The sequence below is a fragment of the Yamadazyma tenuis genome, chromosome 5 (genome assembly GCF_029203305.1).
Source record: "Yamadazyma tenuis chromosome 5, complete sequence".
NCBI classification, from domain to species: Eukaryota; Fungi; Ascomycota; class Pichiomycetes; order Serinales; family Debaryomycetaceae; genus Yamadazyma; species Yamadazyma tenuis.
Genome location: NC_089465.1, coordinates 111,518 through 127,564, shown reverse-complemented (window position 1 = coordinate 127,564; position 16,047 = coordinate 111,518). Strand labels below are relative to the sequence as shown.

Below are 16,047 nucleotides of genomic sequence, written 5' to 3'. Positions count from 1 at the left end.
TCAACAGTGAGAACTCAGGTGTGCGCACGAAATAGAGCCTTTGGGGCTTGTGCCCGCAGTCACAGAACCCAATTGCAGCCATACGGTGATGTGATATATTGAATGCTATTTACTTACTTAGAAGCCGTTCTTTAACCGCAACACCGCTACGCTCTCAACGTGATGTGTCTGAGGGAAGAAGTCGAACCCCTTGACGCTGACCACCTCGTAGTGGTGGCCATTTTCTGTGTGGTGGATAAACCATTCGACGTCGCGAGCCTGACTGTGGACGTTACAACTGATATACACAATTTTGGCAGGGTGGAAGTCAGATAACTGGTTCAAGAACACATCATCACATCCTTTCCGAGGCGGGTCGAGGATCACCGACGTTTTGTCGGCTGGCAAATCGATGTCCTTAAAGATTTCTTCGGCTTTTCCAGCAATAAACAGGGCGTTTTGAATCTTGTTCAACTCCGCGTTCAACCGGGCAAACTTCACTGAGTCGGCACTAACCTCGACTCCAATCACTCGCTTAACATTGGTCGAACACGTGATCGAGAAGAGACCCGACCCACAGTATGCGTCCACAAGATAATTGTCAGAGTCAGATGCCAAATTCAAGTTGGCCTTGACGTAGTCAGTAACGGCTGGGAGAATCGAGTTGTTGTTCTGAAAAAACTCTCCGGCAGAAAACTTGAACTGGAACCCATTGACGAACTCAGTGACGATGTGCCGGGGGTTGGTGACGCATGTTTTGACCATTCCATCAACCTCAAGCTTGGAGATCTCATTGTCCACACCAGCAGATTCCGAACTGCTATCGAACTCAGCACTCTCTGAATTCTGGGTCTGCTCTCTTAACAATATGGTGGCTCCTCTTTTATATGATGTAAAGCTGTCTTCAAACTTCCTCCTCTCGTTACTCATGCCAATGTTGATTATGGGTGTACCGATAGGACAATCCTCGATATCCACGATAGAAGCATCACCTCCAGCCGTCTCCCGCCATTTGGGCCTTCCCTTAGCACCGAAACCCAAGCTGGGCCGCGTGTCCAATGTCCTGCTCTTGTCTGTTCTTATGGCGTTGGGTATGTTGAAGTGAGGTGTTAACTTGGTTCTATAACCATAGGTTAAAGGAGATGGCTCAGTCTCGTTAATAGCCGGTAAGATCTTGAATAACTGTGGAGCAAAGAACTTGTATGCATTTTCTATCACCATTCGCTTGAACTCCAATGCCTGGGAGTACGAGACGTTCTGGTACTGGCATCCTCCACACTTTCCAAAATACTTGCAGTTAATGAGCTCATCGTTTCTGAATTCAGATGGTTGTGTCACCTTAACGAGGTCCGACTCAACATACATCGGGTGTGATTTGTAGATCTTGATGTCAGCAACATCACCCGGTAATGCAAATGGAATTAGGACGATTTGCTTCTTATCGCTAATAACTGGGTGGTCGATTATACTGATACCATCTCCGTTGGAAGTCAACTTTAGCACCTTGACACCACTCACTAGCACATGATACGTCTGGCCCAATTCAAAGTCATTCAAAATCGTCTTCATATCGTTGACAACGTCGTCTTTCGTCAAGTTATGTGCATCTAACAACTGCTGGATCTCGTATTCCAAAACTCCTAGGGGTGAGGTTTTATCCACCGATTTGACCTTGTACCGTCTCTTACCCGTATTGGAGGCCTTCCCCCGTTTCACATACGCTCTATCAGACCCGGCGGTCCGCTTGATGCCTCTATCTTGTTGAGGTCCAAGCTCCACATTAGAAGGCGCCATAATAGATTATAATACAGAATTTCTATACAATTAATTTTTCGCGATGACTTAAAGGTTAGCGAATCACTGGGGCATCATTAATAATTTACACCCATCACTGCTATTTGTTGGCAGGCCATCCACTCTTATCACTTTGATACTTGAGTGGGATATTCGTATATAACCAGCTGAGTGGCCTCTTTTTCACGGTTCCGTTCGAAAAATACGACCGCGAGTCTTCAAGCTCTTTGATGACATCGGCCTCAGAGTACCCAAGCGATTTGCCGATCTCGATAGCACTATAGATCTTTTTGCGTCTCACAAAAGTTCTCAGCTCGGTGTCATTTCTCCACTTGGCACTGTACCGGAGTTCCAACTCTTTCAATGGAGGTTTTCCATTAATTCCGTACTCGTATTCTTTCCAAATCTCTTCGACATTTCTGGCACCTTTTTCAAGCTTGAATTGCGGATACTCAATTCCTTGTATGGAGATGTTGGGCATCCCTCCGACGGCCGCGTGGGGCGACTTGTTTTCACTAGATTCACTGGATTTGCTCAACTTCCGCCGTTTGTGGTCAGGCGACGCGGGCTGATGCGTAGATGAACTCACCACCGAATTGGTGGTCTCGTGAATCAACCGGCTGAAGTTTGCATCTTCTTGTTCCATGGTTTCCACCGAGTTGAGTACCAGCGACAACAAACCCGAGTCGAGTTTGCGTTTTTCGAGCGAATCAACCGTTGCATCCGACAAGGTGCTTGGAAGAGCTGATGGACTGGCAGAAATGGCCGAGGCCGCCAGAGCATTGGCCGCATTGGCGGCATCGAGGTCGCTGTTGGAGTTGGACATAGACATATCAATGCCACGGGAGCTCATCTCAAGTTGCCGGTTAAAAGAAAGAGCTCTGTTGATGGGAATCGGATAATCAAACGTGGGTTTGGGCGTGAACGGCCTCATTTCTGGGGATCTTATTCCCAACGCCTTGGACCACTGTCTATTGATGTCGACTATCGTGTTCTCGGCGAAGCTGTTGACATTGTTGAGAAGAGGTCGCGCAAGGTCTGTTTGTTGGACAGAAGCATCAGTTTGGGACAATGCGTCAGTTTGAGACAAAGGGTCAAAGATATTGGAAGACGAGCTTGATCGAATGGTAGGCTCGCTTTCCCGGTTGACTGACGCTTGGGTTGGTACTGCTGGCTGCGATATGGTGTTGGTGACGGTGGTGCCGTTTTTGGTGGTGGTAGTAGACCGTACTGACTGAGTTTGGGGCTGATTTACCATCTGGGGTCGAACGACAGTATGTCCCTGAGTTCCTGGTACTTGGACCGGAACTCCGTTGACAGTGGTAATATTATTATTGATGTTGACGGGATTTCCCTGGTTGTTGTTCGTAGGCAGTGACAGACTAGTCACGGGAGTGGCGGAGGAATTAGTACCTCCAGCATTCCCTCCAGCGGCTGATGTCGACACGTTGGTGTCAGATTTTGGATCCAACCTGGTTATATCACTGCTCAAGTCAGCCATATGTTTACCGATTAACTCAATTTTCTTCTGTAAATTGGAGCTGGCATCAGTTGACGAACCGGATCGGACAGCAGCCACTTCTTCCGTCAAAAAATTCATTTGGCCTTCAAGCACCAGAAGTCGTTCGTTCAACACCCCGAGCTGGAAAGACAGTCTCATGTTGAGCCCTTCGATTTTTTTGTCTGTGTTAAACTGGTAGTTATTTATGTGCACCCAAAGAGACTCGATTTGTTTGGCGGTCGAATGTGGTGTTGGTACAGAATGAGGCGACGGACGGCCCACTGATGCATCAATCTCAGCAGACGGATCTGTACCCGAAGTTACAGGTGGATTAAAGTCCCCCATTGATCATTTTTTCTCTTGAGCTTTTTTTAGTGATAGTATATAGATATCCCTTGGTTTTTCAAGGGTTCGCGCTCAAGAAAAGTTGGTGCCCTCTATGGAACTCCGCAGCTGGAAGCCGATGTTTGCAGTACAACACTAAATAGGTAAAGATAAAATATTGTTGAATAATATACCGACTTGCAGATGTATACAAAGGGTGGGAAAAGGGGTAGGCTTGGTACCTTTTTAGACGTCAATACCACCATGGACCATGGATCAAAGAAGCCAAAGGAGCCACGGGACCCAAAGCACTAGTAGTCCCACAGGTCCCACAGGTCCCAGTAGTCGCACCTATGGGCTTTTACGCGACCACATGGTCGTCATACACAGCCGTAAAAAAACGAGTCGTGTACGAAGAGCTCATACTACTAAGTATTCTAGGCTCCTCACCTAAAAAATACTCCGGTAACGCCTTAATCAAGTCCCAAGGTACTGTTTACCACCGCAAATCCCCATACACTAGCAGTGGCCACACCAGCATAAATAATCAATCTTCCAATGATCTCCACGTCGTACCGGGATTTAAACACCCCTGCCGACCGATCAGGAGGAGCCTCAGATCCTCCACTACCAATCATCTCGTAGTAATCAATGTCATCCTGGACCCCCACCGCATCTTTGGCCTGGCCGATGAACTTAGCTTCCTCGGCGTCCAAGTTGGAAATCGACGCCTTACGGATCTGCCGATTTGTTTGAGCCGAGAACGCAGTGGCTTCAAAGTTTTTCCGGGGCAAATTAACCCCTATAGCCTTGTAGATGGGTGGAAGTACGGTGAACACCACAGGCTTTGACACCGCTTTCCATGACACCACCAATGTCATTCCCACCGCCACTCGGAGAATGGTTTTCACGAGTCCGAGGTGTTCGAAATCAAATGGCACGATGAGAGGAGACCCTACGGTTCCTGCCGTCGCAAAGTACCCGGTTTTGTACGCGAGCCAGTGGCTTAAATCAAGGCCTATTAGCACCCCGATAAATGCCACTGAGTCATCGAAGCACGGACAATTATCGACTGGCTCAAAGTGAATGTGGACCAATATGAGGTAGGCGGCGACGAGTACGGGCGGTAGAAACCACCCCCACCGGCCGGCGGTATCCAAAACCACCACCGAGTCCCACCATTGACCATACCAGTGACGGAACAAAAATAACACCGTTCCCACGGCCGTACCCGTCAACACGTCAAAGAACCCGTGCATTCCACAGTAGACACGCCCAAAGATCAACAGCACGTAGTAGACGGCTATGGCGGCGTAGAGCATGATCTTGGCGACGGTAGAACATGACAATTCCAGGATCTTAACCGCCATAATCAAGGAAACTGCAGTGGCATTGGCACTATGGCTCGACGGGAACCCATACTCCTGTGCCGTGTAGGAGCTGAGAGTGATACGGTGGAGCGGGGGCGACCGTGGCCGTGGTAAGCACAAGAAGTCCTTGAGGTTACCGGTGATGTAGATGCCGAATCCCAACACAAACACGAGATCACGGGCCAACTTTTCCAGGCCAAACCAATTGGCCAAAGGGAGCATTAGCACGTAGAACGTGTGCGACGCGAGGTTGGCGGACCATGCAAAGTAGAAGTCGAGGGTTGGGGTTCTAACTTTTGCCTGAATGTTTGCGAGGATCTGAGTCTCTTTGCGAACAACAGGTAGAATGCGGTTCCTGAGGCGGAAACGGAACGGGGAAAGACCCGACTGGTAGTGCTTGAGCGAGCGGTTACCGGCGTCGAGGGGCGACGGGGGGACCGTTAGATCAGCGGGTTTAGTTTTTGCGGCTGTTTTGGAAGCGCTGGGGGCCATTGGTGAGATGAAATTGAAGCGCGCGCTCAAATGAGAAGAGAATAGTTACAAATATCACCTAGGAATATATGAGACATGAGATAGTATTTGGGGTTCTATGAGATAGTATCTAGGGTCATATGCGTATATGCTGGTATCTATGAACATCATCACCTGACAATTCAAAGAATGGTACACCGCCTCTTCTTCGTCTCCCGCGTCGCATACTCAAACTCGGTATTATCGTACCTCTGGGTACTAGTATAAGGGTTGGTTGTGTACGGATTCCGCGACTCTTCTTCTGCCAATGGCATGTGGAACACTGACAGGTCGATAGAACTGTTTTTGAAATGGCCCTTGGATCCGGCAGAGCTGCGTGAAGCTCCTCTGGAGTGGCCCAAGAAACTAAGCCGTTTCTTCAGCTGCTGGTCTTTTTCCCATGCCTCGTACTTGGTGAGATAGTGGTCGATGGCAAAGTCGAACACGGTAGCCACGTTGAACATCGACTTGGCCGAGCATTGGATGTAACCGATGGCGTTGATTTCATATGCCAACTGGATGGGAAGATCAGGGTCAATGGACCCGTTGGTCAAATCTGCCTTAGTGCCGACAAGAAGAATGGGGATCCCAGGGCAGAAATGGTTGACTTCAGGGAACCAGATATCTTTAACGTTTTGTAACGATGTGAGGTTGTCGAGAGAGAAACAGATGAGAAGCACATCCACGTCGTGATAACTGAGGGGCCGAAGCCGGTCATATTCCTCTTGGCCGGCGGTGTCCCAGAGCGCCAACTCGATGGGGCGCCCGGAGGGCGAGTGCACGGTGGCCACGTAGTTTTCAAAGATGGTAGGTACATATATCTCGGGGAATTTCTGTTGGGTGTAGCTCACGAGTAGACAAGTTTTACCACAGCCTCCGTCGCCGACGACAACAATTTTGGATGAGCATGAAGACTTCTTGAATGTGGACTGGATGGAGTAGTGGGGGATGCTGGGGTTGTCATTTATTATGATTGGGGTAGACATGAGGGATGTTTACAATTGAGCGCGGTTATTGAGAGTGCGGAATAGGGCTGGTCGCGGCTCTGGGTCTATCGCCGCTCTGTCTACGCCGCGGCACGGACTACGTGGCAGCTCTAGCTCTACATCTACCGCCATCTGTCGCGAAACACTCAGCTGCGCCAACACTCACCACTTCGATCCTGACACAATTTGAATCTTTATAGCACCCATTTGGGACACCCACCTTTATTCCTATAGCCTCCCTGTATCAACGGTTTCCCAGAACCAGAAACTTACCGCATCCCGGGCATCTACGCCGTTTCCTCATACACGCCCCGTCGGATGTACAGATTCTATGCACAGAGGGAGATCTAGAATAATCCCGCTGCTCGCCCGTACACTCCTGTTCTGAACCGTTTTTTTAGTACCTCTTCCAGTAGCTCCACCCTTCCTGTTTATCGTTTCGTCCAGCTCGATGGCTGCCTGGTAAGAATATTTTTTCCCTTCCCCAGCCTACGAAAAAATAATCCGATGGCTGGTTTTGCAACTTAGGTAGATGAGGAAAAAAACATGAAATTCGCAATCTCTGCTAATCTGATGCACACCTAACTTGATGCAGAGATCCGATGAGCTAATGATGAGCACTTGCCATAGGTCTCCACACGGCATTATTGGAACACACCGAGTCTAGTCCTACAAGCACCATGCACCAACCCCTGACGATGAATATGGTGGTTGTATGGCAGACCGGGCCAAGTGCCCATTTCAGCCAATCACAGCGTCTCCGACAGGAGTCCCCCTTGCCTGAGCCTTGGTGGTGTATCATGGTGCCGCAGCCGCCACCAGTGGCTTTTGCTGGCACTCGGCCCACCGCCCACTGGCCCACCGCGCACCGCGCACCGCGCCGCCTATTTGTCGAAAGCCAATGCTCGCCAGCGGTTTGTAAATTTTTCGGGGCTGTGAGCGGATAGGTTTTCGACCTTTTAGGCCAAAACACGCATCGCAGTTATGACGATACACGCACCCGAGCATCAGGGGGGCCTTCGTGTAAACACCATGTATATTCCCTTTATATCCCCAAAAACCCATCCTCTAATCATATCCCATACGTTGCGTCAACCGTGTCTACAAGGACACCAGCTGGGGGGCCTAAATTCCCATGCGTCTGGTGCCACGCCGTACTTATCTGCATTCCCCATGAACTAATGACCTGCCTATTAGGGCCATGCACCAACTATTGACAATGCATCCCCTGCACATAGTCCCTCACCCGGTTCCAATATTATTTATTTTTCTTCGCTGGTTTCACCTGGTTCGTCTTTTTCACCAAACCTGGCTTCACGACCTTTTTAAAACCACAACAATTGGCACATTTTTTTCCTAGGATTTTTACCAACTCGTTAACCCTTTCTTTTCCTTTAAACTTCCTAACTATAGTCATTCCTTATTAGCGTCTGGATCTTTGTTTGTCTGTGTTACGCTCCTTAGTTTTTGTTTATCTTAAAGGCTTGCTTGTTTACCCCCCAAGAATTGAAATGAAATTATCCGCCTTATACGCTATTGGCTTGTTCTTGGTCTCCTCTGCTTCTGCCAGCTGTGAATTGTCCAGTGATGGTAACTACTACTGTTCCTCCACCAACAAAATCACATATACCGGGATTGGATACTCTGGTAGCTACGACAAGGTCACTGCCATGGACGCTTCGTCTGGTTCTTGTTCCTCCGAATCCTACAGCTTTTCGGGTAATTTGAGTCCTTTGGACGAGGATTTATCCATCCACTTCAGAGGTCCTATCAAATTGAAGCAGTTTGCAGTTTACTATCCAGCTTCTTCTTCAAACAAAAAGAGAGGTGACGACTGTCAAACCACCTTGGTGCACAAACATCACTTGCATAAGAGAGCCACCCAGGTGGTCGAGGTCACCCAAACCGTGTACGTGGATGCCAACGGAGTTACTCAGACCACCCAGGCCACTTCTACCCAAACCAGTGCGGCTGCGAACGTAGTAGAAGAAGACGATGATACCACCTCCACCACCTCCACCGCTGCTGCCTCCAGCGCGGCTGCTGCCGGTTTTAGCACCGCTGTAGCCTCCAGTGCCGCTGCTGTCTCTAGTGCCGCTGCCTCCAGTGCCGCTGTCAGTGCTTCTTCTGGGGACTGGGAAAGATCTGCCTACTACTCCTCAGGCTCTGCCGATGGATTGGTATTCTTCAACCACTACGGTGGATCCGGATCGGGAGTGTGGGACTCTGCTTTTGGTAACTCCATCTCTTACGCCAACAGTGATGCTTCTGGTGGCTCTTCGTCTCCTCAGGTGTTGGACTACACATTGGTAGGCTCTAACACCGAGTTCATCATCATGTCCGATACCAAATGTTCGGGCGATGATTGTGGATTCTACAGAGATGGAATCCCTGCCTACAAAGGATTCAGTGGTTCCAAAAAGGTGTTTGTGTTTGAATTCCAGATGCCTCAGGCCACTGGTGCTGAAACTGTCGACAACTACGACATGCCAGCCATTTGGGCCTTGAACGCCAAGATCCCTAGAACCTTACAGTACGGTAAATCTTCTTGTTCGTGCTGGCCGGGATGTGGAGAATTGGATTTGTTTGAAATCTTGTCGCAAGGCTCCAGTAAGTTGATTTCTCACTTGCACTCGGACCAAGGTTCTGGTGGTGGTGGTTCTCAAGACTACTTTGAAAGACCTTACGACTCCACCTTGAAGGCTGCCGTTGTATTTGATGGTACTGATGTCACCATTGTCGAGGTTGACGATGACTTTGACGAGGTGTTGTCTCTGTCGACGGTGCAGGGATGGATCGACGAAAGTGGATCCACTGCTTCCATCTAGTATTTTGTTTCTTGTTTGTAGGTTTTGAATTAAATGTTTTCATAGACAAGTGTAGGCACCAATAGAGGCGTGTGTGGTTATCATCTGAAGCCAATCTAGGGTTCGCAATTATCTGTTTTTGGAAGTTATAACACCGGTCACATTACAGGAATACGAAGTGACGACCGATTTTTCTGAATGTTCGGAAGAGGGTTGCCGTTGAGCCCCACTTATGGTCTCGAGTATTGTACACCTCATTGTAAGCTCTGTGTAAAGTTCAAGACCCGGCCACTTATCGCATTCGCCTGGGTTCACGTTTCAAACCGGGCCAAACCTTACACCGAATTAAGTAATGTCACATTACCACCGGTCTCCACCTCCAACTCTCAAACCGGGCGAAACCTTACACCGAATTAAGTAATGCCCCATTATCACCGGTCTCCACCGACACAGCTATCCTGCTGATTCTCTTTCACTGTAATCCCGGCTTATCGCCTATCAGCGCGGAACTCTGATTTCCCGTTTGGGCATCTCAAGCCGTGGCCCATATGATACTTAAGTACAACAATGGTTGTCCCTTTTGACCATCAGTTCCTACCATGTCAAAAGTCTCAGGTACAGATTTTGTTCCAGGTACGGTTCATTTGGTGGACATAGATGGAGACTTGGATGTCAAAAAACTGATGGGGTCCGTTATCTTGCGACCAGCCCCATCTTCTAATCCCAACGATCCCTTGAGATGGAGCAAGTTCAAGAAATTGAAGCAATTCTTCCTCCTTTTCTGGTTGGCAACCTTCTTGGCCATCACCGTCAACTGGAGTGGGCCTGCATGGACATTGTGGACCATCGAATGGAACTGTACGTTTGACCAGTTGAACATCTCATCGGCCTTATGTTTCCTCTTTTTGGGGGTGGGATGCTTATTTTTGCAGCCCACCGCCATGAAGTTGGGTAGACGGTTTGTGTACTTGTCATGCACGGTGATAATGATTGTGGCCAACATCGTGGGTGCCACTTGTGATAACGTGCAAACCTATTACGTGGTGAATATTCTTGCTGGCTTCGCAGCCGCTCCATGCGACTCTTTGGTGGAGATTTCCACCACCGATGTATTTTTCCAGCACGAAAGAGCCACGTACCTCTCGTGCTTTATCTTGGCTCTTTACGTGGGTTCTGACGTTGGTCCTGCCATCTCCGGATTCATTATTGACACCATTGGCTGGAGATGGTGTTTTTGGTTGCAGGCAATCATGTTTGGGTGTATTTTGGTGGTGGAGGTCTTTTACATGGAAGACACCACTTTTAGAAGAGATGCCGGGAACGACGACCTGTTGGAGAACGAGATCTTGGACCAGATCAAGTCCCGGGAGTCTAAAGACCCTACAGGTGTTCACCACCATGAAGTTGAATCCGATTTGCAGTCTATTGATGAAACCATCCCCATCAGAACATACAAAGAAAGAATGACATTATATACCACCGTGTACAACGACACACGGTCGTGGCTCTGTATCTTCTACCGTCCCTTCTTCATGATAAGTTTTCCGGCGGTGATTTGGGGTGGTGTGGTGTATGGGGCTCAGATGATGTGGTTGTCATTATTGGCCACCACCCAGTCAGAAATCTACTCGGTGTCTCCATACTACTTCAGTGCATCTATCACTGGGTTGACCAACTTTTCGCCCATGGTGGGATCTATTCTTGGGATGATGATGGGTCCAGTGGTGGATAAGGTAACGATTTACTTGACCAAGCGTAATGGTGGAATCATGGAACCTGAGTTCAGATTGTACATGATGGTGTTGCCATTGATAACCAATGCCGCGGGATTGGTGGCGTACGGGATCGGGTCGGTCAGCTCACTGCCGTGGCCAGTTTCGGTGATTGTGGGACAGGGGTTCTTGGGATTTGCTATGAGTTCGAGTGGTACCATCTGTTTGACCTATGTAATTGATTGTTACCATGATATGGCCAGTGAGGGATTGGTTCTCATGTTGTTCATGAGAAATGTGATTGGAATGGCCTTCACATTTGCCATCCAGCCGTGGTTGACCCGCGATGGCTTGAAGGTGACCACCTGGATCATGTTTGCGTTATCGGTGGTGATCAACGGGTCGTTCCTCTTGATGGTATTGTGCGGTAAGTCTTTCAGGCGATGGACCGCCAACTCGTACCATAAGTACTCAAAGCCCGATTTTGGCGAGCTTTTTAAACGTTAGTTAAACTGAATATAAATTACTGGGTAAGTCTTTTTGCAGCTAGTGCGCGACAAAACTATAATGGACTTGGGAGTGGATATCGGCACTGGATCGGTGAGATCCTTCGGCGACGGCTTCTCGGCTGTCCGTGCCATCACCACCACTCGCCACACAAGTCGGGTGATCACTCAGCTGTCACTAGAGATCTTTGATGCCATCCAAGCAGTGCTCCCGCCCACTCCAGTGTCTGGTGTGTGCTTCGCGGCGACGTGCTCGATGGTTGTACGAGAAAAACTAGTGGTGGACGGGCGCCCGGTCCTAGCCCCGTTCAACTGTGGTACCGGGGCGTCCCCCGGCCACCAGGATATAATCCTTTGGATGGACTCGCGGTCACATGACCAGTGTGCAACCATGAATAAGCAGTTGGAAGGCTCGTTCATGAAACAAACTATTGGAGAGTTCATTCCAGAATTGGGTCTTCCGAAGCTCAAATGGCTTAGCGACAACTCAGAAAAAGAGCTTTATTGCTTCGAACTCTACGATTGGTTCAGCTATGTGTTCCAGGTGGGATACTATGATAAGAGCCAAAATTTGGTGGAGTTTGCACTTAGAGATGTGGATTTCACCCACGGAACTGCCATTGATGGGTCGATCAAAGGCTGGAGCAGAGAGCAGCTTCTGTTCATTGGTGGGAATGTAAAGGTTGGTCGGTCGGAAACCGTAGGCCCACTAGACCATGTACCCCTGCAACTTCTCCCGTTGGGGGCACCTATAGGACGAGCACACCCTGATTTACTCGCCGATTGCCACATCTTCAACGGATGTATCGACTGCTACGGCGGGTGGGCACTCACAGCTTGCCCCAGGCAGATCTCGATGGTGGCAGGGACTCTGACGTGCTTTATGTTTCACACCAAGGCCCCAGCACCATTGATCCCGGCCGTGTGGGGGCCGTTCGAATTGGTTTCTCAAACAGCAGTGTACTCATTTGGCCAGCCTGCTACCGGGAAGCTCTTTGAGGACTTGTTCGATGAGTTTCTGGTCGGTAGAGACTCATTTGCACGGATGGAAACCATCACCCAAGAATGGGAATTAGAGCACCACCAAAGCATCATCGAACTTGTCCGCCACTACGTCTACTACGGCGACAAGTATGGCAACCGGTCGCCTCTCCTGGACTTCCGTATGGACGAATGCTTTATTGACGGAAAAAATGCCAGTGTATTGGGAGTGTCAGTGTTTTCTCAAGATGAGGCAGCGATGGTGATCCGGTATCATCTTATTGTTGAATTTCTTTGTTTCCAGACGGCTCAGATGCTTGAACCTTTGCCGGTGGATACCATTGTTGTGAGTGGATCCCAGGTGAATAATACGCGGCTCCTACGGCTTCTTCGCCATGTGACGGGGAAACTGGTGGTCATACTCGGAGGAGACCACTCCCTCGCGGTAGCGCGTGGAGCGCGCGGCCTTTGTGGCAGTGCGGGCGGAGAATCTTCGCACGAGGCGGCTGCACCCTTGGTCGCACCTCCACTTTCTCCCCAGGAAGCACTGGTGATGGCTGCTAAATTCCACGTGTACAAAGACCTTGTGGCAGTACAGATCAAAGCCCGCCGACTTCTATAGCTTCATAGACAAATTACCCATGCACCCATAGCCAAAAATGACCCATACACCCATACTTTTCCCATTGCCACCGGTTCCGGTCGCAGTGTCCCATCTGTATCGTGTACGATTCCCCAAATTCTTCCCCACCGCGAACATCGAACTGTTGAGGATTAACTCGAAGTTATAACTGCGTGGTACCAAATCTCTATTACCACCTTGACCCCATTTTCTCCCGCCAGATCTCCCCTACTCACCCCTGTAGCGAGCCCCATCTACTTAGTGTGGTACCCTTTTCCCAATAATATCTTGTGTTTGAATATCTTCTGTCGCAATGAGCGGTAACCTGGCACCACCGCAAATGCAAATGGATCAGTTCCCCAACCTGGACCAACAGCCCGCCGCTGCCCAACCGACCCTGGCTCCTGGACGAAGCGCCAGTCCGGAGCAGAAAGACAAGGAAGAACAACCCAAAAAAAAGAGAAGGGCAACTGTCAGAGCATGCGATGCTTGTGCCATCCGAAAAGTTAAATGTGAAGTACAAAGACCCTGTCACCACTGCGTGGCCAATGGCCTCAAGTGCACTCAGATACGGACCCGGAAGAAGTCCGGCCCCAAAAACTTGCACCGCAAGACCTTGGACTACATAAACAGTCTTCTGACCAAGGAAACTCCGCCGGTTCCTGAAACTGCCTCAAACAATTACCCAGAATCAGCCCTAATTGCATCGAACCACCGCCACCATCCCATAGAGCCGCTACCGATGGCCCTCACGTCTTCGGTACCGGTGCCCGTGGATCCACACCTGTCGCGGTTCACCACAGATGATCTTGTGACGGTGATCCGGTTGGTGAACGAGCCCGTATTTAACGCAGTGCTTCAGGAAGTGACTATTCGGCTGTTGTTGTCGAACAATGACAAGTTGATCACGTTCATTGACGAGAACATGAAGAACATGTTGTCGTTGGACCTGATCCTCAACTCGTCCGATCCGGTGTTTTTGTCCAAGGCATTGGCCCTTTTATCGTTCTGTTTGGTGGTGATTGAAAATGCCATCGAGTTATTGGTGGCCAAATTCTCCTACTCGTTCCTCAACACCATGGAGTACTACCGGGATCTTAAGAGGACGATTTTATTCAAGATTATGGAAAGTTTCCTGATAATTGACAAGCTTTTATTGTATCCATTGAAACCCACCAATCTTTTTCAGATATTCTACAACCAAAGCATCGGGTCCATTAACTTGAGCAGCTACTTCAACCTCACGCGAGACCATGATCCGTTGTACCTGAGCCAGCAGAAGGTGTTGCACTTGCGGAAAGCCATCACATACTATCAATTGATTAATCACCATCAGATAGGTGCCAGTAATTCCAAGAGCTTGAATACGTTTCAGATCAATGAGCTTTTTGAGAGGTTGTTTTTATCTGAACGCTACAACTACTTGACGGCCACACATTTGATCAACTCCACCAACTTATTCGACTTGAACTTGTCGTTGTCGTCCAACAATGCGTTGTTCAACATGTTCAAGGTCATCAATAGTGATGGGTTGATTTTCCACCGGTTGAAGTCCCATAATGTATTGATGAATTTGCATCAGCTTTATAAGATCAACCACTATCCTGACTCAAATAACTTGTTGACCAAGAACTATCTCAACTTGAAGATGAGCTTGATCAACCTTTCGAAAAATGACTTTTTCTACTCGATCTTAAACCAGGTGCTTATCTTCAAAGTATTGATGATCTACTCCAACAATTTGGAATTGAATGTGTTGGAGTTGGAGCTAATCGAAGTCGTAAAAAATCTCAACAGCATATTGTCATACAACGATGTTCTACACCTCAATTTCTGCAACTTCAATCTCCTTCCCCAGTTGTTACAAATTTTAAAGATCAACATCGACTTTGAGAACAACTTGAACTACCTGACCGAGTTGATAGTTTTCACCAAGAAGTTGACACCATTTTTCAGCACCGTTAGAGACATTGAGCATTTCGTCAAGTCCAATAAGATCATCTACGACTGGTTCGAGGAGATGGACCATTTGACTGCCAACATGAACGAAATATTCAATCCCCAATCTCGGTTCAGCTCACTCCCGGTGACAGAAACAACGTCCTATTCCTCGCCCATCCCCAGGTCAACGTCAGATCCGCCTGCATTCAACCCTCAACAGCAATCCGGTCCATTCGTGAACGTGAACGCATTACCAACTCTGTACCAACTCCACCACCATCTCAACAAGTTGCAACAAAGCCAAGTCAACCTTCAGCAGATCAACAGCCGTTCTTCAACCGATTCTCGAGACAAGTCCGAGTTGAATGATCTCCTCCAGGACTTCGGTAACTCCAAGTTGAGCTCCAACTCCTCCACTAACAACAACTCAGCAATGGTAACCAACTGTCCGACTCCTGACATGGATGGGCAGCCATCACCATTGAGCCAGCAAGCAATACAGAACTCCAACTCCACCAGCTACCTGACAATCATCCAAAATTTGGGATTACCAGCACCTCCTATCATTACCACTGCCAATATCAACCGAGAGAACGAAGCAAGCAACTTGAGCCCCAGCAACATCAGTGAAAGCACCAAGAACTTATGCAATTTGTTCACACAGATGAATGATGGTATTCCTCTGAGTCAGAACAACAGCTTAACCAACTTACTCCAGTTCACCAACTCCTCCAATAATGTGGCTAATTTGAACAAAATCTCATCTTTGTCGAATTTCCGGTCCTCCAATAGTCTCAAACTCATCAACTCGAACTCAGCCCTCAATTTGTTCATCAACCCGTTGGCAAACGACGAAGATGATGAAAAGCGTAAGAATCTTAAGGATAGGTTTCTTCTCTAAGAGCAATAGATAAAATATACAATATACTTTTTAGTAACAAGTGGCTGCGAATATTGATGCACAACATTTAACCCAAAAAATACTGCAAGCATGTGCCAGGTCACGTGGCAGTC

General features: G+C 48.5%; 7 protein-coding genes across 7 annotated transcripts; 4 read left to right on the top strand and 3 right to left on the bottom strand. All coding sequences in view use genetic code 12, as the record gives it.

Annotated features, from left to right (window-relative positions):
• Positions 1 to 117: 117 nt before the first annotated feature.
• Positions 118 to 1,773, bottom strand: TRM2 (tRNA(m5U54)methyltransferase; the record flags this gene model as incomplete). The annotated part of the gene is made up of 1 exon (XM_006686660.2): positions 118 to 1,773. One exon carries the CDS (start codon positions 1,771 to 1,773, stop codon positions 118 to 120), a length of 1,656 nt encoding a protein of 551 aa, XP_006686723.1.
• Positions 1,774 to 1,873: 100 nt separating this feature from the next.
• LCB3 (Long-chain base-1-phosphate phosphatase) lies at positions 1,874 to 5,460 on the bottom strand (the record flags this gene model as incomplete). Its single annotated transcript, XM_006686663.2, has 2 exons — positions 1,874 to 3,466; positions 4,099 to 5,460. The coding sequence occupies 2 exons, from the start codon at positions 5,458 to 5,460 to the stop codon at positions 1,874 to 1,876; spliced, it is 2,955 nt and encodes a 984-aa protein (XP_006686726.2).
• A 161-nt stretch (positions 5,461 to 5,621) lies between these two features.
• On the bottom strand, positions 5,622 to 6,464 carry RHO4 (Rho GTPase; the record flags this gene model as incomplete). The annotated part of the gene is made up of 1 exon (XM_006686665.1): positions 5,622 to 6,464. One exon carries the CDS (start codon positions 6,462 to 6,464, stop codon positions 5,622 to 5,624), a length of 843 nt encoding a protein of 280 aa, XP_006686728.1.
• A 1,511-nt stretch (positions 6,465 to 7,975) lies between these two features.
• Positions 7,976 to 9,292, top strand: TOS1 (target of Sbf; the record flags this gene model as incomplete). Its single annotated transcript, XM_006686424.1, has 1 exon — positions 7,976 to 9,292. The coding sequence occupies one exon, from the start codon at positions 7,976 to 7,978 to the stop codon at positions 9,290 to 9,292; it is 1,317 nt and encodes a 438-aa protein (XP_006686487.1).
• A 578-nt stretch (positions 9,293 to 9,870) lies between these two features.
• PSN45_003705 (uncharacterized protein) lies at positions 9,871 to 11,490 on the top strand (the record flags this gene model as incomplete). The annotated part of the gene is made up of 1 exon (XM_006686425.2): positions 9,871 to 11,490. One exon carries the CDS (start codon positions 9,871 to 9,873, stop codon positions 11,488 to 11,490), a length of 1,620 nt encoding a protein of 539 aa, XP_006686488.1.
• Positions 11,491 to 11,880: 390 nt separating this feature from the next.
• MPA43 (Ribulokinase-like protein) lies at positions 11,881 to 12,820 on the top strand (the record flags this gene model as incomplete). The annotated part of the gene is made up of 2 exons (XM_066158141.1): positions 11,881 to 12,740; positions 12,775 to 12,820. The coding sequence occupies 2 exons, from the start codon at positions 11,881 to 11,883 to the stop codon at positions 12,818 to 12,820; spliced, it is 906 nt and encodes a 301-aa protein (XP_066014238.1).
• A 585-nt stretch (positions 12,821 to 13,405) lies between these two features.
• PSN45_003703 (uncharacterized protein) lies at positions 13,406 to 15,934 on the top strand (the record flags this gene model as incomplete). The annotated part of the gene is made up of 1 exon (XM_006686427.1): positions 13,406 to 15,934. One exon carries the CDS (start codon positions 13,406 to 13,408, stop codon positions 15,932 to 15,934), a length of 2,529 nt encoding a protein of 842 aa, XP_006686490.1.
• Between the last annotated feature and the right edge of the window lie 113 nt (positions 15,935 to 16,047).